This window comes from Dendropsophus ebraccatus, chromosome 3 (assembly GCF_027789765.1).
Source record: "Dendropsophus ebraccatus isolate aDenEbr1 chromosome 3, aDenEbr1.pat, whole genome shotgun sequence".
Classification (NCBI taxonomy): Eukaryota; Metazoa; Chordata; class Amphibia; order Anura; family Hylidae; genus Dendropsophus; species Dendropsophus ebraccatus.
Window position 1 is genome coordinate 135,669,634 of NC_091456.1, and position 21,651 is coordinate 135,691,284.

At 44.1% G+C, this 21,651-nt stretch overlaps 1 protein-coding gene across 1 annotated transcript in view; it reads right to left on the reverse strand.

The window, feature by feature from the left end:
• Window positions 1–21,651, reverse strand: part of ZSWIM6 (zinc finger SWIM-type containing 6) — an 81,639-nt gene that overhangs the window by 47,960 nt on the left and 12,028 nt on the right. The window contains exon 2 of the mRNA XM_069962731.1: window positions 1,204–1,560. Within this exon, the coding sequence (XP_069818832.1) occupies window positions 1,204–1,560 (357 nt within the window). The remainder of the gene's footprint in view (window positions 1–1,203; window positions 1,561–21,651) is intronic.

Genomic DNA, 21,651 nt, shown 5'->3' on the forward strand with positions numbered 1-21,651 from the left:
TTTAGTTGATTATAGGTTACAATGCCTTTAAGATGGCCATATAACTTTCTTAACTGTTGGCTGAATGGACCAAACTCCACATGTTTTGTTCAGACAAAACACCTTGTTCATACAAGAAAGTCACCAAGTCCCGCTGAAACTGGTGGACTAATCATTATTATGGGCAAAAAAAACAGGGATGGGAAACCATCAGCCCTCTAGAGGTTACAAAACTACAATTCCCATCATACCTAGAAAGCCAAATCTTTGGCTTGGCTGTCCATGCACAATAGAGTTTGTAGTTATGCTAGAAAGCCAAAAAGGTTTTCCATCCCTGTCATAAACCAAAACAAAAAAGAGTTTGCCTTCTTAACCTCGCTCAAGTTTAGATCCTTTTGAGTATCTAAGAATCTATAGCCCTTTGTGTAACCCACAATTTTACCTTGAGCCAAAGTCATGGGGGTGTAGATTTTCACGAGTGGGCAATGCTGCAATTGAAGTCATGGTCCAGCAAGGAAATAGTGCAATCTGTCTTTTCACTGTGACAAAAACCCACCATGTAGCTAAACTACACAATCATCTCCAAACAAAAAACTTAAAATTTGTTTTACTAGACTTATTCCTAGCTGCTTACAGAGCCCAGACATCCCATTTTACCCAAATCTGTAGACTAGAGTACGTGTGTTCTGTGAGGTAGAGATGAAAAGTGACCCACTGGGCTAATACACACCAGGACCAAAGGGCCAGGGAACAGCAGAGATATTTATATTCAGGGATCAATGGGTCTAATCACTGCAGTCATTGGGACTGTGAGGTGCAAGGTCAAAACAAAGACACTCAGATCCTTGGAGAGGCAACCTTTGTATTAGCAATCGGAGGAGGCCCTAGTAAACTGACCAACGCCAATGACATCTTGCAACATTCCTAAATACACTGACATGTTTGAGCATTTCTATTAAGTAAGGAATAAAAATGCAAAAAAAAAAAAAAATTGTCAGCAGACAGAACTAGTCTGGCATAAGTAAGGGGGAAAATGGGGGGGTTGAAGCACACTTTTCCTCGGTGTCGAAATTGTTAATCCAGAAAATCCAGGCATAAACAACCATGTAATGGAGATGTGTAGAGCAATAAAGAAAAAAAGGTGCCGAAGAGCATAGATTCCTGAGCGCCATGATCCTGAAAACAAACCGGAGGGTGATGGTATCAGAAGGAAGGACCACTCACCGTGTACTTGATTGATTTCAGAGTTCTGTGACAGAATTTCATCGGCTAGTTTCTGAGCGGTGGGCAAGACCTCTGTGTGGTGAACTGTGATCAAATACTGTACAAATTTCTGCAGCTGGTCTCTGTTCATTTGAAAGAGGGTCTCTGAAATAGGAAGATGAAGCTTGACCTGATCGGGCTTGCGGATGCGGTACAAAGAAAGCGCCACCACATGGGCACAATAGAAGATGTCCTTGTTCCCACAGCTGCAGGTCACTGAGGTAATCTTGCAACGGTCGAAGCTGATGGCTACATTGCAAACGGATTCTGGTTCAGACTGCATTGCTGGCTCAGTCACGGTGCCGCTTAAGTGGAAACCTTTGGAAAAAACAGAAATAAGGATCAGAAACAGACTAAATAAAATTAGACTCCAAAATAATCAGCACCGCAAGATGTATACGCCATGGACCACAAATATCCTAGTGAGAGAATCTAAAGTAGGGGTGTCAAAATTGCAGCCCCTCAAGCAGCTACAAAACTACAATTCCCATCATGCATGATGGGAATTGTAGTTTTGCATCAGCTGGAGGGCCGCAAGTTTGAGGCCTGTGATCTATAGCTATACAAGTGTACATTGCTTCTTGGCGTTTATTATGCATCTGGACAGCTATACGTACACCATCACCCAAGTCTTTGGTAAAAGTGAACAACCTGAATAAAAACCCTGTAAATCTAAATGGATTTACATACTCAATTGTATTTTCAGAAAGTTACATAAAACAGTGTGTGGATCTGATGTTAAGCCTATTTGATGTGTAGATACTAAACGCCAAGAGCAGCCAATAAGTGCGGCCAAATGTCCACCCCGCACGCACTCAAAGCCGTATTAGTCCTCATCAGTGCAGGATATGAAGTGTGTCCAGGACTAATCACTTCAGGTTACCACGAGCCAAGCTAAACTGGCCAAAATGGACATCAGATGGAATTTATGTGCGGCTGCCAACAATCTAAGCCCAAATGTCTCTGTGAATTAGGTAGATTTAACCGGAGAAGGCGTGAGTGACGTCCGTCGGGGGGAGAGTGGTGACCTTTCATGTGAAATCCACATACAAACAAGGAATGTATATGGCGCAAATGGTAATCAATTCGGGGGATCTTCAATATGAAGGTCACTTATATGACAAACACAACAGACGACAGGCAGCTGTAAGAACATTGACAGCGACTGTCCATTTCTGACAGGTAACATTACAGAGATTGAAAAGGGATCCTAATATAGAGCGCCCATTATTTTGTCCCAACTTGCCTAGTAAGCAGCAAGGGGGGGGGGGAATTTTCACTGTAGCTTCTCTCGTTCTAAACATAGGGGTCGGCCATGGTTTTCCATCACGGCTGACCCCTGTTGCAACAGATATCTGCCAGTGGTTGTCCGCCCTATACACAGGAAAGAGTTGTGGTCGACACAAGTCTAAGGTGTATGGGGACCTTTAGAAGCTGCAGAAATTTGTAGATCAAAAAGGTAAAGTACTTATTTTTCCGAAGAATTACCCAAAACACAGGTCTCCTGGGAACACAATTCAGAGGTAGACTATACATCCCCCTATAGAAGATGATAATTGGCACTGATGGGATTATACAACGTATGCTTCTCAACATTACCCTCAGAGATTGAGACATGAACGCTTTGTTTGTCAGTCTTTACGCCATCTACATGCATGTAAACCCTAAAAATAGAATTTAACCAGTGAAAGTGAAGGTAGAGCACAGTAAGTAGTATTAGAAAGAAAAAAAAAAAATTATATATATTCCATCCGATGTAATGAACACTACATGAAACACAAGCCTTAGACAGGCACAAAGCACAGCTCTTCCCCCATTTCCATCACAACATCTTATAAGACAGACACGAGGCGGCTCCAAAACTTTCCCCAAGGACACTGGCATTTAAAGCGGGGAAGCTTCCAGTTACTCCTTCAGGGATGCCATGTGCTAGGAATACCCAGATGGTGGCAGCGAGGGATTGGAAAGGACATCCGAGATTACTGGTGAAACCATAGAGATCCTCGAAGTTCCCCTCCAAGGGTCTCAGCTAACAGGCTAAGGTTTCATCCAACAACTCTCGCATAAATTGGGATTACACGCCTTCGGTCCTCCTGAAATGCGATCTATTTTTGCTGCCGCTGAGAGACGTTAACCTTATTTTTGACTCGTAAAATCAGATTAGTCTGCTTTGGGGTGGGCGGCAGATATCAGTACACGGTACATATCAAATATGGGGCACATGTATCGCTGTCATAGGGACTGGTGCAGGATTTACCACAGTCTCTTGTAGAGACCACATACAAAAGTAGCACATAGTCCTAGCAGAAGAACACACAATCCTCCGCCATCATTATGCACAAGTGTCCGCCATCACAACCTACCAGACTGCATAAAATAAAAGAAAAACAAGCTAAAATCAAGAAAACACACCGCCATGACAACATGTCAGATGTGGCCTGTGATGCCGAAGCATTTCCCTAATTTATTCTGCACAGGGGGCCAGAGACCTCTCGGGGGAACCCAGCTCAATGAGATTACAATATCAGGGCTTGCTCTTTGAAATGTAGATTCTGCTTGTGGAATGGAGGCCAAATCCCATTTTGCTCATCTGCATACAAAACCAGCAAAGTAAACTGGCCAATATAGCATAACGGGAGGAAAAAACGCTAATACATACACAAAAAAAAAATCTAAAAAAAAAAAAATGCAATTTTCCAATTATTCTTCACTAGAATCAGAACAGCTATGTAATAAACATCCAATAAAACACTGACCCACAAACCTTCTGCATCTGTCTGCCAACAAGCTTTAGGACATTTCTCTGACTCCCCATACACATGTAGGCTCACCCAAGAAAGCGTGTGTTTTCAATGTGGAGCAGCATCTAGCAGCAGCTTCGGCCCCCTTCACACGTCCGGAAAATCTGTCCGGATTTCCGGACGGATTTCCGGACTCATAGGCTAACATTAGACACGGACACCCTTCCGTATTTTTCCGGAAGGGTGTCCGTTCTGGAAAATAGGACCGGATTTTTTAGATCCTGTCCTATTTTCGTCCGGAAATCCGGCACGGACACCCCCATAGAAGTCTATGGGAGCGCTGGAATCACGGGCATTTTCCTGATGTATATCAGGAAAGTGCCCGCGATTCCGGATAGAGAGCCAGCTCCGGACATGTACCTGCACTCTGGCCGGAGCAAATCACCCGCAACCCCCCCCCCCCCTCCATCATATCCATCTGGGCTTCCAAGATATAGAGAAATGCTCTTATTCTTGGATACAAAGAGACTTTCCCAAGCCCCTGAATAACTGCAAGACGGAATGCCTCCTCCTTTCTCCCTCCCTGCTTGACTGACACCTAGAAGTTGAATCCCCACCATTGTCTGGTATGGAGGTCTGATTGAGAAGGTGTTAGAGCTTGTTGTTCTTCAGGAGCTCAGGAAGCAGACAGATATATGAAAGGTACCAGGTGTCTTCTGGCCCAGTTATATAACACTGTCAGCAGTCTGGAACAATTACAGTTGACAGATCCAACATGCCCAATTCTTCTTTCCACTGGCATTTATCAGGGAGACATCAAACCATTATCCATACACAAAATATAGTCTGCCAGTTCTGCTGAAACCTGTTGGTTTGGTCAACTTTTCTAAGGCTGCATTTACACGTTCCGTGTTCCGCATGGAACACTGACATGGAATGCTTGTAACGGGCTTCTTCCCCTGCCCAGGCAGCATCTATTATAAGATTCTGGGAGCGGGGAAACTGTACAGATATGCACCGCACTGTAATGACAGAGCCATGCGGCTGATCCAGTGGTTTAAACCCTTCTGTCCATCAAATTTCAGCTCTCGATATGTAACATCCAATGCAATAAAACACTCCTCAGAATTAGGGTTCTATTTCACGGGCTGATGGGGGCCCAATCAACTATGTAAACGAGCACCGATCTGCTAGATCGGCGCTCGTTTACTGGGCCTATTCCACGGCCCGATGATCGTTAAGCGAGGGCTGCAGGGACATAGTTACCAATGTCCTTGCAGCCCTTGCACCATATATTACCTGGCAGGGCTTCTCCTGCGCTCAGTCTTCCTCCCCAGGTCCCGCGGCAGCATCAGGAGCTCCAGAGCGGCCAGACAGCTCAGCCAATCACTGGCTGTGGTGGTCCCGGCCTGTGATAGGCTGAGCAATCTGACTGCTCAGTCAGGCCACTCCGAAGCTGCTGATGCTGCGCCACGGGACCCGGGGAGGAAGACTGAGCGGAGGAGAAGCCCTGGCAGGTAATGTATGCTGCGCTTCTCAAATAGTCGGTCGCCCGCCGTGCACCGATATTCCACCGTAGCGATGTGCGGTGGGGGACCGATGATTTTAGGTCTCGCCCTAAATAAACGATCAGCCGATGACACAATCGGCTAATCGTTTTCTCTATTCCACCGAGTGATAATCGGCCGAATTGGGCCTATTCGGACGATTATCGCTCCCGTGGAATAGGCCCCTTAGAGATTAACAATCCTTGTGCATGCTCTGCTCTGGTTCATCCAAACTCTCTCCTGGAAAACATGAATAGGCTGTATCCTTGTTTTCCAGGACTCCCTAGGACTGCATCCACATTCTTGAACTACAGGTAAACAAAAGCCGGCAGTTCGGGTTCAGCCGAACCTGAGCGCACTCTAAATTCACTCATCTCTACTCAAAATAAATGCCTAAGTGTTTCTGGTGCACTTCTGACACCCTAAGGGTATGTGCACACTACAGAATACGTGGGGAACTTTAAAGGGGACTCCGCTTAAAGGTTCCGCTTAAAGGTTCCGTGTGTATTCCGTAGTGTGCACATACACTTACTTACCATTTACACAAGCAGATATTAAAGTGAAATGTGCCATCAGGTACATTTGCGTTGTGATGCATATCAATAGAACGGCGCGGGGAAGGCGGTGCCACAGTCCTTTTTTTGAACCGCGGCCCTGTTCCCACGCCGGTCTATTACTGGGCACCAACCCGGGCTGAAGCACTGGATTGCTGCATATATAAAGTGCCCTGTAGAGTAATTGGAAGGCCATCCCTAATGCCAGGACAGGTCCTCAAGAGTCTTCACATGCCATCACCTAACCAGTTATGCTAATGAGAACTTTCTAAAGCCACCATTGTCATTACTGCAGTCCCCCCTTCTTGAGTGTATTGACATAAGGATTACTCTCCGGCATTCCTTTGTAATGCTATAATAGACTCAATGACTTCCCAATTACGCCAAGCAGCCTTATACTGAAGGACTTTACTGCTCACATTAGCTTGCAAATGATCTACAAGTTATTATTACACCTGTAACTAAGAAAGCTACCAAGAGGTTTGTCTGTGTCTGCCCATACACATCAGACAGTCATGGCATGAACGCTTGACCGGCTGACCGATATTCCTCAGAACCTTTTCTTTTTTTTTTTCCTCCAGGATGGGTTCACACTTGCACTTTGTATTCCTTCAACAGACACCTGAGAGATCCCATTGTTTCCATCTGGGGTCAGGATTTGAGTGCATACTGTGGGTATGTTCACACATGTTGGAGTTCACTCAATGAATGGTGGTGAATGGCAATTAAATGATGCATTCACATTACGCAACTGCATGTGTTAACACAGCCCAAAAGGTGTAAAACTTTTGTAAAAATTTCTTATGAAATTTGAAGGCAAAATCAAAGAAATTAAAAAATATGATATATTAGGAATATGATTGATAGGCAGAACCATTAGCCAAAGCAGTTCCCAAGTCACCATATAAAAGCTGTCCACCATCAAATTTCCATTATAACCGGTGCAAACCAAGTACAGTACTGCCAAAACACACACTAATGTATATACAGTATGTATAATACATACGCAGCGAGATAAAAAGCCTGTTATAGGCCAGAGACTGCACTACTAAGACTCCAATCTTACTCCATTTTATTTTCTATTTGATATTGTCACAAAGGAGTGAAATCCCTAAATACATGAATATATTCATCTTTCCTGGCCATGTGCCTATATGAAGACACTGAATCCTCACATTGTCTCCATGACAACACCGCACCTGTCAGAAGACAGAGCAAGGAATCCATTAGACTCTCAGTAGGGCAGCCTCAGGCTTTGGGCCTGTACATCACTCAGTCACATAAAAGCCAAGAGAACACCAAGAGAAGTCATCTTACACATTTTTGGTGACATTACTACACAAAAAAAAAAAAAAAAAAAAAAAAAAAAAAAAAAGAAAAAAATACTAGGTACTGGTGGTTTTGAATTAGACAGCAAGGCTCGCCCACTGATGCCCGCCTTGGCGCTGGCAGGCAGGCGCTCACCAATCTAAACACCTGCTTGTTTGTGTAAGTCTCTCATTTGAATACAGAGTAACAGATGAGCGGCGCTTTATGATTTTCACCCCCTGCAAGGGTGGAAATGCTTCCCCATTAAGAAGCACATCGCTCTACGTCCCGCTGCTTTTACTTGCTGCAGCGCTCCCGGCCTGTACTCCAGCAACCTCCCTCTTGGTCTCTTATGGACCATTCTGCTGAAATTAGCTATTCATTACATGTGAAGGAGTAGCAGATTGAGCACGGCCCTGCTGAGAGAGCCGCTTCTTTACATGTCAATTCCAGAACAAAAGCATCTGCTACCTTCCAGATATGTATATTTAATGTCACCGCATAATGGGCAAAATGATGTGCTGCGCTTTGCTTGTTTGCTCAGCTGTAATGTACTCTTGTCTGGAATTGCTTTACAATGGATCCCACTGAAATTTGGAACATTTATTAGGCCGCGTGTGCAGACAAAAAATTACTGAATGTTATCCTGCGTCCCTATGCCGTGGTGCAAGACAATAGGAATTGCTTATGAGTATAACACATTAGATGGACTATAACGAAAGAAGCTGGACAAGGGTACAACAATGCACGCCATACATATAGCCACCACGATACGGAACATGAAAGGCATTTCTCATACTAAGCTAAATGGATTAAAATTGAACTCCATGACCTATGTCCACTATAAAGATAAGGGGCCTGGATGAATCATACTGTAAAAGTAATGTGGACGCTTCAGTCCTCCAGCTGTTGCAAAACCCCAATTACCATCATGCCTGGAAGCTTCGCATGATGGGAATTGTAGTTTTGCAACAGCTAGAGGGCCAAGCTTTCCCATTCCAGCAAAAAAAAACAAAAAAAACAGCTACTTGGAATGGACCCCATTGGACTAGGTGCAGAAATACAAGTCAGATTTATTGCAGATGTGTGAACAAACCCCAAGACAGTAAGCACTTTGAGATGTACCCTCTATGGTTTAAAGGAGAACTATGAGCAGACGAATCTATCCTGCTGATATGTCTCTTCTGCACAGGAGACACTGAGGAGGAAGGTATGTTTCTTACCTTCCTCCTCTGCGCCGCTCCAGGGCAGTTAGTCTTTTGCTCAATGGTCTAGTGAGACCGTTAAGAGCACTGTTCGTCACCGCCCCTTTCTAATGATAATGAATAGAGCGGGTCGGCCGGATCAATGCTATGGGGGCGGTCAGTGCTGCTAACAATCTCACCTGGTAAGACACATACCTCCCTCATCAGCGCCTCCCTTGGTTCCCACTCGGTTGTGAGTATTGGAACATAAATAGGGAAATAACAGGGTTGCCCCTTTTGCGTCAAAGTCTAACTCTGTTGCAAGTATTGCCCCATGACAAAAAGTTTACCAAAGTAAGGCATTCCACTGTTTTGAGATTCACAACTGAGGTGCCAAGCACCCCTTTTTTGCATATTTAAAATTGCTGTGATTTTGTAGATATGCATCCAAACAACTTATAATATCCTATATATTCTGGATCTCAGTCTGAGGTTACCTACATGTGTTACCTAATGCATCACATTACCACAAAGCAATGGTAAGATTACAGACCAATGGGTTTTCTTATGTCATCAGGCAACTTGTTTCTTATCATATGATCAGAGATGGAAGACAGATGTGAAGTATAGCTCTATACAGACACGTGTGTACAATAATTCTACATCAGTGAAGTTTCCACATAAAGGATGTCCACCGTGGGAAAAGAAGAAATCATGGAAAAAGTCCCTCGTCAGATCTGGCTATTGATCAGCTAACTCCTTTCTGCACTGACCTTGGTGGGCCCGGCTCTGCCATCTCCCTATAGATCAATATACTGTATCAGCTGAGCAGGAAGCCTGCTCATATGATCCTCATGCCTCACAACTCTCCTACCACAATGGGGAGAAGCTGGAAGATCACATATGTCCACAATCAATGTGGTGATGTTCTGGTCTTCTGGCGGCAGGAACCTGGAATTTCAGTAGCATTATGGTAACATCTCAATAGTATTCCTATTATTCAGAACACCTGTTCCTCAGCATCTCCGACAACTACCCAATAGTCTAAATTGTGGTCTATAAAAATAGAACAATTCAATCTCTACATACATTCAACAAAATACCGTAAAAAGGAAACAGAAAAAGGTGTCTATGTTTTGGTATCCAACAATACCATACTAGGAATGCTTAGAATCTGGTCAAAGGTTAAAAAGATCATGGCAAGAAGTTGCCCCTTGCAGGATGGGTGCCAAACACATTTTTAGGTAAGAACGGAAGGGTTTTCCAGGTGCTTTAATAAAAGTTAGTAATGATAGAGCGTGGCAATGTTCAGAAGACACTATGACACAGGCGTCAAACATGCAGACCTCCAGCTGTTGCAAAACTACAATTCCCATCATACCTGGAGGGCTAAATCTTTGGATGTCCAGGCATGATGGTAATTGTATGATTATGGGAGGGCAACAAGTTTGACACCACTGCCCTAAAGAATGAATGGAGCTTTGGCAATACAGTGCACTATATTTCTTCAGGAACTGGTAGTACTGGAAGTTAATGGCAGTTTGAGTGGTCGGAGGCCCACTGATCAACAGTTTGTCCTAGCTTATGTTTTTGGCCCCAACCACATGGGTATCTGTAAAACCCATACTGCACCAGAATTATTCTTTTATGCTTTAAAGGACACCTGTCACCCCCCCCCCGTGATGGGGTGACAGGCTCCCGACCCCCTGTAAGATCCCCCTATACTTACGTGATCCCGCCGGCTCCAGCTTGCTGAAGCGGTCGGGTCCCGGAGATATCAGCAGAGTCAGATGCCCATAGAGAATGAATGGGGAGTCCGATGCTCCGTCATTCTCTATGGGCATCGGGCTCATCTCTCAGCGCGTGCGCCGGGCTTCGGGAGCTGATATCTCCGGGACCTGACCGCATCAGGAAGCGGGACCCGGCGGGATCACGCAAGTATAGGGGATCTAACAGGGGGTCGGGAGCCTCGGCACGGGGTGTGACAGGTCCTCTAAGTCATTACAGCTAGGACAATGGTCAGTCAATGCTAAAGTGTGTATAATCAGCTCAATTGGACAGGAATGGATTTACAATCTGTCCCACTGAGGTCTGGAACTTTAGGGAGTGTAAATAGCCAAAATAGCCAAGAATTTCATCCTGCACGAGAAACCTAGAGACCACCACAATGGAAATTACATACGGGTTATACACTGAACACAAGTGGAAGATTGCTTTGGTTTAGTCATACCTCAACACTGCTCAAGAGACACCTCCTCCATAGGGCAAGCCCTAACACTTAGGGGTCCTAATAGGCAAAGTGATTTTTTGTTTTATCCAATTAACGATTGCAAAACACACTTTTGCGAATGACCTGAGATCGTTCACCATATTACACTGTTCACCATATTCGAACAAATTTTCATTAGTCGTTTAATTATTGCCTGCATGCACGGGGAAAGACTCATACTACGATATACTCAGTCTTATAAACCTAAACAAGAGAGTTAAACATTGTTTCTTGCTGCTTTACAACAATACCTTGAAGGACATAGGCATAAATCATGTTTATGGTCCTTTTACATGGAAAGATTATCGGCAGGCAGGAACCCTGACAGCCCATAGTGGGACCAAGGAAATGGGCCAAATAGAGATGAGCACAAATGTCGCATGTCTAATGTTTTTCAGGACTCCTTAGGGCTAAATCAAACTTCTCTGGTATTCCACTGGTATTGAAATGCCAAATGATCACTCTAGCATGCTTGAGCTGTCCTGCTCTCAAGGGCCAAAGGTCATCCAACTAACAAGTCTCATTCATTGGCTTATCACATTACAGGTAGGTAGTAAAATCATTGGTAGTCACCTGCACATCTTCCTGTGTAAATAGGAATGTGTGGGTGACCATCAAGGTTTATCGGCTATACAACTGATTGCAAGCGAGCACCGATCGGCGCTCAGTTGTGGCACTATCATAGACTGTAAAAAGGTTTTTAAAGACAAGGCTCTAAAAAGCTGTCTACAGTGTAGGATATCCTGAAGCATAAGCAATGAAGTTCTATCCTCTAACAGTGCCTTTACACAGATTTATCTGATTTTTGAAGCCAAAGCCAGGAACAGACTATAAACGGAACAGTACATAGAGAAGGCTGAGATTCCTCCTCTTCTCAAATGCATTCCGGGCTTTGGCTTCAAAAATCTGTCAGATTACTCTGTCTGTGTAAAGGCATTCTAAGGATAGAATATGGGATATTCAATATGGAACAACCAAAACACTAACATCTAACAGAACTTTAACGCTGGGATTCTCATATAGTGATTTTATAACATACATATACATATACACACACATACACATATATATATACACATATATATTTAAAATATTTTTATTCTAATATATATGTGTGTGTAATATATAATAAATATTACACACACACACTAGTGATGAAACAAAATATCGATACTACTATTGATATTCTGGGCAAACAAACAGTTTGGTTCCAGGATTTCCTGGTGTTCGATACTTTATTTTAAGTAGCATAGTGCAGCTTAACTAAATATAGTGCTGAGTATACAGCGGGCTGCTAGATGAGCACCGGCCATGTTCCCTGTGCACCCCCTAGTGTCAACTCCGCTTCCCGGCCCACTCTCTGCTCCCAGCAGCACCAACTTCATATAGCCGCCACTTAGAGCTGGTAGCAGCTGGTCCTTACCCGCTATGAAGCGAGCTCAGCTCTATAAGCCCGGTACCCCGGTGGGCGTACTTTTACACCAGTTTGCGCAAAGCCCCAGGCTGTAGGGACGTAAACGTACAGGGTTAAGATGGAAATTTCTGTTTTCTTTTTCTTGCCAAAATAAACCAAATGGTTTGTGGAAGAAACTGATCTGTATTTGTGTGAACTGTTACAATGCTACCCCCCACTATATTATAAATAAATTACACATACACCCTCTATCTTTAGCTCACCAAGTCAGGCTTAAAACCACAATAATTTTAATACCAAAAAGCCCAAACAGAGATGCCTCACAGTCACTCACATGCCCCCCACACAGCAAAAAAAAAAAAAAAAAAAAAAAAAATCACAACACCTAGTGTTTCATGCTGACAAGACGTCCAAGAGCAAATTCCTTGACCATCAGATCAGCAGACTGGAAAAGACAGGAATATTTTTACAATGAAACAAATGGCAAAAAGTTAGTTAAAGAATGTATTACATGTTATATAGGAGTGCCAAGATGAATGCATCAGATCGGTACTGAAGGAGTCTGGCCTGGGTTTAAGGCTTCATCATGGGAAATATTCTGACCAATAAATGTAGGAAAATAAAATGAGCAAGCTAGGTGGATAGCTGGATCAGTGTGAGCCATTGCCATCAGTCTCGTACTGCTGCACACCCCCTCCCCTGCTCCGAACCACAAGGTATAAAAGCGCCATCAGCAATGTCTGCAGAGAAGTGACTCAGCCTTTTAAAGCCGGAAACTAGATAGGAAAATTCAGGAATTAGCAGCCAGACAAAGCATGCATTCACATATAGTTATTCATACAAAGATTTTCAGGAAAAACTTTCCTACATTGTAGTTTATCCATTGATGTGCTCTTTGGAATTGTGTGCACTCTCGCAGGGGACATGACTCACTTTTTCCTAGTTGTCCCCTCCTCCAAGCCATGGCCAAAGAGCATTAAATAATGGATCCTTATTTAATTGTGCAAAATCTGAGAAAACAGACAATGGTTTGCAGCTGACCATATACGGCTGGTTTTCATTTTACCTCTGTGTGATCGCATTGACCTTGCATACACGAGAGGTGTGTGGTCTACTGGAATTATCCCTGCCTTAAGCAGAACACAGACATTGAGAGTGCAGGCTCGGCCCAGGGTGGGGGGGGCTCTACATCTACAGCTGCACTCCATTCCCATGTACACAGGAGACGCACAAATGGGCACCCCCTGCCTGCACCGAAAATTAAGTTAACAGACAAATATGTGGCCCAAAGAGTCATTAGGGAAAGCTTATTGATAAAACATGTTCTCGCCCCCTCCAAGGCACCTGCTCGCTGCTCCACTTATGTAGATGGTCGTTCTACCGAAGTATCGGGTGACACATTCACCAGTCACACAGACTTAAACTAAAGGGTATAGCATACACACAAAATTATATATCCGTGCAACTTTTAGGTTCACTTTCTATTCAGTTCCATAGACATCAATTACACATAAAACAGTCTACAACTGGAACACACATACCTACAACATTTGTACATAGTAACTAGTCCTCCATAGATAACAGCCCCTAAGCTAGATAGCAGCATTCCCTTTCTAGGAACATTGGCTAGCAAGCTCCTCAGATTTCTTTATTTTAAAATAATGTTTCTACCCCTAAATCATGGGTCTCCAAACTATGGCCCTCCAGCTGTTGCAGAAGCTCAATTTGGTTGGTTGCTTTGGATTTGGCTGTCCAGTCATGAGGAATGTAGTATTGCAATAGCTGGAAGGCCGCAGTTTGGAGACCCATGTTATAAAACAATCAAATGAAATGTCATATACTGAAGAGAAATAGGTTTATATACTAGCACCGACCCTATACAAAATTACCTATAAAGAGTCCAAGAGATGGGACCATTTATGCTGCCCTATCTGGCTTGATAAGCACTCTACAGGCGAAGATAAGCCAGCTCTGGTGACATGTGTCAGACATCAATGTTGCAATAGACGATACTTCCAATAAGTAAATGAGGAAACTTCGGCCCACCAGCTGTTTCAAAAAATAAAACTTCCCTAGAGGAAGGTTACTATGTGTAATTTTATGTTGCATTGGGTATAATGGCACAATTAAAGCCAACCTAATGTGAAGAACAGGTTCCCGTAAAGGTGGAGTGTCAACAGATGTCAATGGTCAACTCTGGAGGAGGAAGACGTTTCAGCAAGCACTTTCAACCTCTAAAGGCAACACCACTAAGCAGCGCTTTGAGACAGCGCTTTGTGGGTCTCAATAGAAGTGCCGTCATTACGGTGGCTCTGATCAGTCCCAGCGTTGGCTTTTAAGTGTCTACACATATAATGCAGTGGTTGTTAAGGAGGCTCAGTATCAGCGAGAACATCTGGGGTGCAGACTTCCTTCCTGCGCTCCCTGGCAACAAGCCTGAAAGTGAAAGATCCAGTATCCTCATTATAAAGCATAAAACCACTCCCAGAAGCCTCAGCATTTGGAAACAAGGCCAAGAGCAGAGAAAAAAAGAAAGAAATCTTGCACACAACACCCTTCTTGACATTAGGCCACTAGAGTGAAGAGCAATCCAGAGGCTGGCTCTTAGCAACATCACATGGGAGGCCCTAAAGAAAGGGAAACCACACCATCCTTTATTTAGCCAAATAAAAAGGGGTGAAAATTGAAGACTGCCACAAGTGTGCTGGAGCCGGGCGACGCAGACATCTCCCCCCACATTTAATATCACCCGGGCAGTGTAAATGCTTTCAGCTGTCTCTGAAGTCTAAATATGAAAGCCGCAGCTGCCTCCGCTGTACACGTATACAAAGTGCTGTGCTGGTGGGAGACTCCATCCTCCTGCAAGACGACTCTGCTGCCAGAAACCATTAGCCATCATTAACCTATTAAGTGATGAAAGGGAAGAGATGGACTGCGGGAAACAGCAGAGCATCACCTACACCCAGGGGCCTGGCTGGTCACTGGAGGATGTACATCAGTAAGAGGCTGCATTATCAAACACAACCATTTGCTTAGACCTCCACCAATCGCAGGGGCAAGCGGGGAGAATTGGCCATCAGACACCATAGTCCGGCTATAGAATACATCTTCTGCAACAATCCTGTTTCAATCCACTCCTGGTTTTGGTTGAAAAATACTGAGCAAAAATACTGTGAACATAGCCTTAGCGTGTATGGGAAACTCTTGATGCTGTGACGAACTGATAGCAGCACACACGAACAACCAGCTGAGCAGAGCATTGATGTGTATGAGGGGAATCAGCAGAGAGCAGTCAGCTGGACCTTCATACCATCATGTCTATGGCTTCATAGCTTGGAAAAACTTGATTCTGGGGAACTGCCATTTAAGCAACACCAAAATATACTCTTTAGCAGTGAGGTGGGGACATTGTTACGTAGCTCACGCAGCATTTTCAGCTCACCGCTGCCATTGATGGGATTCTTTCCATTCGCATTACACTAAGGTATTGCCCATGAGGCAATACAATCTGCAATGCAGCTTCCAGTCAGCGGAGCAGACATCCGGCCAGTAAGCTGATGACAATGTCATCCAGATTTGCACAAGGCCATTAACATAGCAGGTTTCTCTATCTATCATTCAGTTCTTCCCGTGGCTGCACCACAACCCAGGGACTGGAGGGGGAAGAAAAGAGGAAAGTAAAAGCAGCAGCTCCTGATGAGGAGAGGAGGGCCGGAGAGCCACCCACAACAGCAGCCGTTCAGGCACCTCCCCGCCGCACTGTCAGTCTGGCCTGGCCCTCAGCTGAACCGCTCGCACTGACGTCAGCTGGCGACTGAGGCAGCATTCCTAAACAGTTCAGACAAACCCACTTGTGGGAAGCTTAGAAAGCCCTCAGCTGTAGTGAAGAAAGCAAAGGCTTGGCTGGGAGCCAGACTACTGAGCTCAGCATTTTGTAATGCACTTCCTTTTTACTTAACAGCTTGCATAATGCCTCAGCCAATCCACCTTTAACCCCTTCTCCGCAACTAGTTGGCTTGGAGGGTGAGGGGAGGTAGAGGGGGAGGAGAAGGGGCAAAGAAAAATAAGTTTTCTGGACAGGACTATGGGGCAAAATGTTATAGCCTGAAGACAGCACAGAACTACACTGCTTTAACACATAGGGCTAAACTATAAAGAGCATTCTTTCCCTATGAATTTAGACTCTTCCCCCACACCACTCCAATCTAAAGGGGTATTTTATTAAACTAAAGTGGAAGAAACTGGTTTCGGGTAGCTTGTGTTTCAAACAAAATGGCAATTTTGTGATCCACACGTAACCCCAAAAAATAAACAGTTTTGCCCAATCTCCCTTCCAAGGAGCAGTTAAGCTGGAATACCCCTTTAGGAGACCTGGTACTAAGGAAGGGGGGGGGGCAGCACTGTCAGGAAGCGGCTGTGGGTGATCCGAGACAACAAGGATATACACACACACTATAATTTATTATATATTAATATATATTAACTTAAAATGGGGGTCTGTCAGGTGCCACCATGGCATTCTCAAAGAGTTCTGTATGTTGTACTATTCTTCCCACACACACGACATTCTGGCACTCTACTGAAGGAGAAACATTACCCCCTTAAGTAGTAGACAATACAAAAGTGATGGCCCACACATGGTTAAACCTCCGGAAACAGCCAGATCTGATATATACAGTACACTCGGCAGCTGGTGGATAGCACACTGCAGCCTGAACTCACATAGCTCCAGTGTCCTTACCCAGTAAGATACAAGGCTAAAGATAGGATGGGTGTGAGCCCTGGATCTCACACTACTAGGCACTGTGCCAAACAATCACACAACCTTTATGTTTTTCCACACTGACACAAGAGACGCTGCTCATGGACACACGCCATGGCGTGAACCGACTTGTATTGTTGTATACAACATGTATACTGAAAGAGCCTCCTTGTATGCACAGTAAAGACTCTGTTCACATCTGTGCTGGAGGCTCAGTCACAGATTCCATCACATCTGCATGCAGCACTACTATATATTGCATCACTACAGTCAATGGAACCAGACGGGTGTGGATAGTGTCAAGACACGTGATGGATTCTGTGTGCTGTAATTTTCTATGATGGAACAAAACTGAAAAGGGAGACTACAGAGTGACCAGAGGAATGATGATCCCTACTAGACAGGAGCACAACTCGAGCGCAACTCCAGTGATTTTTTTTTTTTTCTTTCAAATCAACTGGTACCATGAAGTGCCAGAGATTTGTAAATTACCTCTATTAAAAAATCTTAAGGTCTTTCAGTACTTCTTTTCAGTTGCTGTATGTCATAGATATAGACATAGGTATGTAGGACATACAGCAGCTGATAATTACTGGAAGACTTTTTTTAATAGAGGTAAATTACAAATCTTTGGCACTTTCTGGGACCAATGGATTTGAAAGAAAAATTATTTCACTGGAGTTGCCCTTTATGTTGGATCTCTCTGCATTTGGATATTGGTGGCTGACTAAGTTGGATGCAGCCCTAGGGAGTCCAGAAAACAGATATGGCCATAAGGGGAGATTTATCAAACATGGTGTAAAATGAAGCTGGCTCAGTCGCCCCTAGCAACCAGATTCCACCTTTCATTTTCCAAAGAGTCTGTGAGGAATGAAAAGTGGAATCTGATTGGTTGCTAGGGGCAACTGAGCCAGTTTCACTTCACACCATGTTTGATAAATCTCCCCCATAGTCTTTAGCCATGTTTTCCAGGACTACATCAAACTTCGTCAGCCAAGTGATCCCACTCAAGCATGCTCGATTTGTGCTCATCTCTGCTCCCTACACATCAGGATCATCGCCATGGTAACCTCCAAGCAGCGTTTAATTTGTCCCATCACAAAATGTCTGCAAAGGAGCTCATTGAAGGGGTTTGGGGACATGTCAATTCTTTGGGCAGACGGAGTGCCTATTCAATCAAAGTAACAGGCGGAACTTCAAGGGGGATCTGTGGCGCAGAGTTTGCTGGAAATCCTGCCCCAATTCTGTAGTGTGAACAGGCCCAAGGAGATGTTCTCTGCCTACCGCTTGGCTCTTCCCCATGTGATATACAGGCACACACAGTCTAAACCCAAGCAGACTATTTCTAGTGACATAAAAAGGTTTCAAGTTTTACAGCCTACTACATATTTGTTGCCTCCTTGATAAAGGAGAGAAAATAAATAATTTATAGATCTACAGAAGAGCGCAGGAAATTGCAGAAAGTCACCCGCTGCCTGTCATAACCCATCGGCCGCCATAAATTAATAACCGGACTTCAAAGATCAATTTTATATCGTATTTACCTTCTGGGGCTTTGGAAGCCGACTCCAGCAGCTGTGAGCCACACAATTCCCATAAATCTGATCCATTGAAAATCGTGCCTTTAACAGGCATGTTATTAACCCTTACAATGGAGGAGAACAACAAGCCGCATAGTTTTACGGTTAATAGGACTCCTCTGGCCTATACACTTGAGTAGTCATGTGCAAAGTACCTAGATAAAGGGAGGGGGTGGAAACACTTTGTAATTATTCTTTCCAGAGTCAAAGTGGATTCCTTTAACATGAAACTGAATGCAAACAGATGAAGATTGTGTAAAGAGTGTTCACAGATGCCAGGCAAAGGCCTCCCACAAAGGATTGTGGCAGGTCTGAAAAACTGTGCCCATTGAGTCTCTAAACAGGGTGGCACTGCCATATCAACAGCATTGCATTGCACTGGCATCTAGCTAGGGTACCATCTGCAAAACTGTTGTATCTCTGGCTGATCTTTCTTTGAGTATTAAGACCGTATAAACCTCCCCAAAACCCTAGGGGTGCCCAACCAAATGGGGTGTAAAATACGCAATTTCCATATTTAAAAAAAGTCAAGAACGTCCCCAGCTGAGAGCAATACAAATATAGGTCAGTACTTAACAGAGGAAGATCATACAGAAGCGGATGGGAGAGCAATCATGCTTTTCCTGTCCGTTCCCAAATGTGCACAGTCCAACAAGCTGCCGTCATTTGCAAAAGCTATACCCCCCCAATAGTACCATGGAAAACACAGGCACACCAGCCAGTCAGCCAGGCTGCCAGTGTGTGAGGCTGAGCAGGTGGGTAATGACTTGTGGGAACATTTGTTTGTCACTCTATGCTACATCTGCTAAACTAATAAGCAACAATGATCCGTTGCGTTCCACCCACACCGCTGCCCGGCTGCTTTGGAATGAACAGCATTTACAGATGGAATGGGCCACCTACGTGCCCACACTGCTGAGGACAATTTCCAAACTTCTGGCTCACCCTGCAGAGAAGAGAGTGACAACTACAACAGCTGAACCAGGGGAACGCTGGAAACAGAACAAGTACTATAAGAGAAAGAGTCTACCGAGGAACATAGCCTCCTGCCTCCATCACTCAAAGACTAATGCAGCTCCTGGCCCACATGGGCCTTGTGCAAAGACATGGATAAAGCAAGGGGAAAAAAAAAACATCAGTGTTATCCCTTTACCCCACTGTACGTTTTGCAGCAGCCACTTAAAGAGGTGTCAACTAAAAAGACGGAGGACGGAGCTTAATAGCAAATCCAAACCCAGCGAAACAGTGGTACTATTTCAGAGCAGAGGCTGGCCTAGACAACACCTTTAAAAGATCTGTTAGCTATATTTGCTTGCCTAGATCAGGCCAATATATTTACAGCTATAGGTTCACACTCCTAGTGCCTAACATGGGAGAGGAATATAGAGGTCCTATAATCAGATTGAGAACTTGCATGTTCCTTGCACAGTCCGTAAATACAGACGATGTGATACAGAATGGAGTTCGCCGTTCCCAGTCTCATCTTTGCGCCATTGTACTGACATGTGGTATTTTCAAAGCTCTTTGCAACAGTTTCAGAGCTCTTATCAAAATGAACAATGCCTGGAACTCCATTGCGTAGCACATCGTCCATATTTACGAATATGGTGGTCTCTGTGGCCCTACTAGCTAAATGTTGCAGAATTTGTGTATGATCAGTGTATTCAGAGGACAGATCTGCTTTCTCTGTAAAGTTCTATCACACATAAAGACCACAGCCTCCATGTTTCTAATCCAAGTAGAGTAACATGGAGTACATTTGTGGCACATGAATTGCTCACTCCCGCCACTATCTGACAATGACAGGTGCACAACCTAGCCAGGAGACGTCCATGTAGGAGCTCAGCTGTTGGACCATCTCTGCAACGAAAAAAAAAAAAAAAAAAAACACACACACCACACAAACCTACTATAGTATCTACATTACAGTCAAAACAAAGAAAACACTAATAAAAACACACAACACATTTCTGTTAAGAGACCCAGGTACAGAAAAATCAGTGAACAGATGTTCTGCCAACTCAATGGGCAAGTGGGAATTATTCCAGCCTCTGTTATGTCATGAGCTCTACGTTTTCATGAGCCAGCTTAAGTATACATCTTAACAAGCATGGCCTTGTTGGGGGAAGGGTGCCCAGAGGAAACCTTACACATTAGGAATTAACCATTTACAATTGTTCCCCCCAGAAACTCTAGAAAGCTCAGCTGTGCTTGCGAGGCCTCCGCCAACGACAGGTTTTACCACGGAAATTCCCAATTTAGATGGAGAAAATGCAGATGAAGAAGACATTTGACAAGAGGGGGTTCAAGTAGAAAGTATAACACGCACAGGTCACAGACACAACCGTTCTTAAAACTTTATGAACCCCATTAACTTGTACTGTTGAATGTGTACAGAACTAAAGCGTGATCAATGCATCCAACTGACCACCAGAACCAACTGCTCCACTTTAATTTTTTACATTTTTTTCATCTCATGGGGCTGGCTGTACCATAGTAAAGTAATCTGTAATCTATTACAACACCATATCTATGAGAAGTACCATGTTATCAAAACTGTTACCAATATCTACAGGAAGGGGGATGTAAAGAATGTGACAGATTGCACCACAAGACGCTTGTGAAACGGTTACAAAGAGTATCCAATATGTACTCATTGGAAACACAAAGGCCTATGGACAAGTTTATAGGGTTGGATTCCAAATGAATATACAATCTGCAGCAGGCAAATCAGAAGGTTTCCAAAAGCAAGCCAGATTCCTGGATGTGGAATATTGTATATTACCTCAGCCAGTATACTACCTTACCTTCCTTTTTTGCAGTCAAACTAGAGATGCCTATGTAGAGTGCAAGGAAAAATACACCCCCCCCCCCCCCATATATGCTTGCAGCGATATTGTTTTCAGTACAATGGCGGTAATTTTTAGAAGACTGCAATGTCTCATCTCCTTGCAGTAGCATCGCTGAGGGAGGGAGCCCCGAACACCGTACAGGTCCGCATTTCAATAACTCCACCACCTAGATCTATAAATCTCCATTTGTGGTTAGTG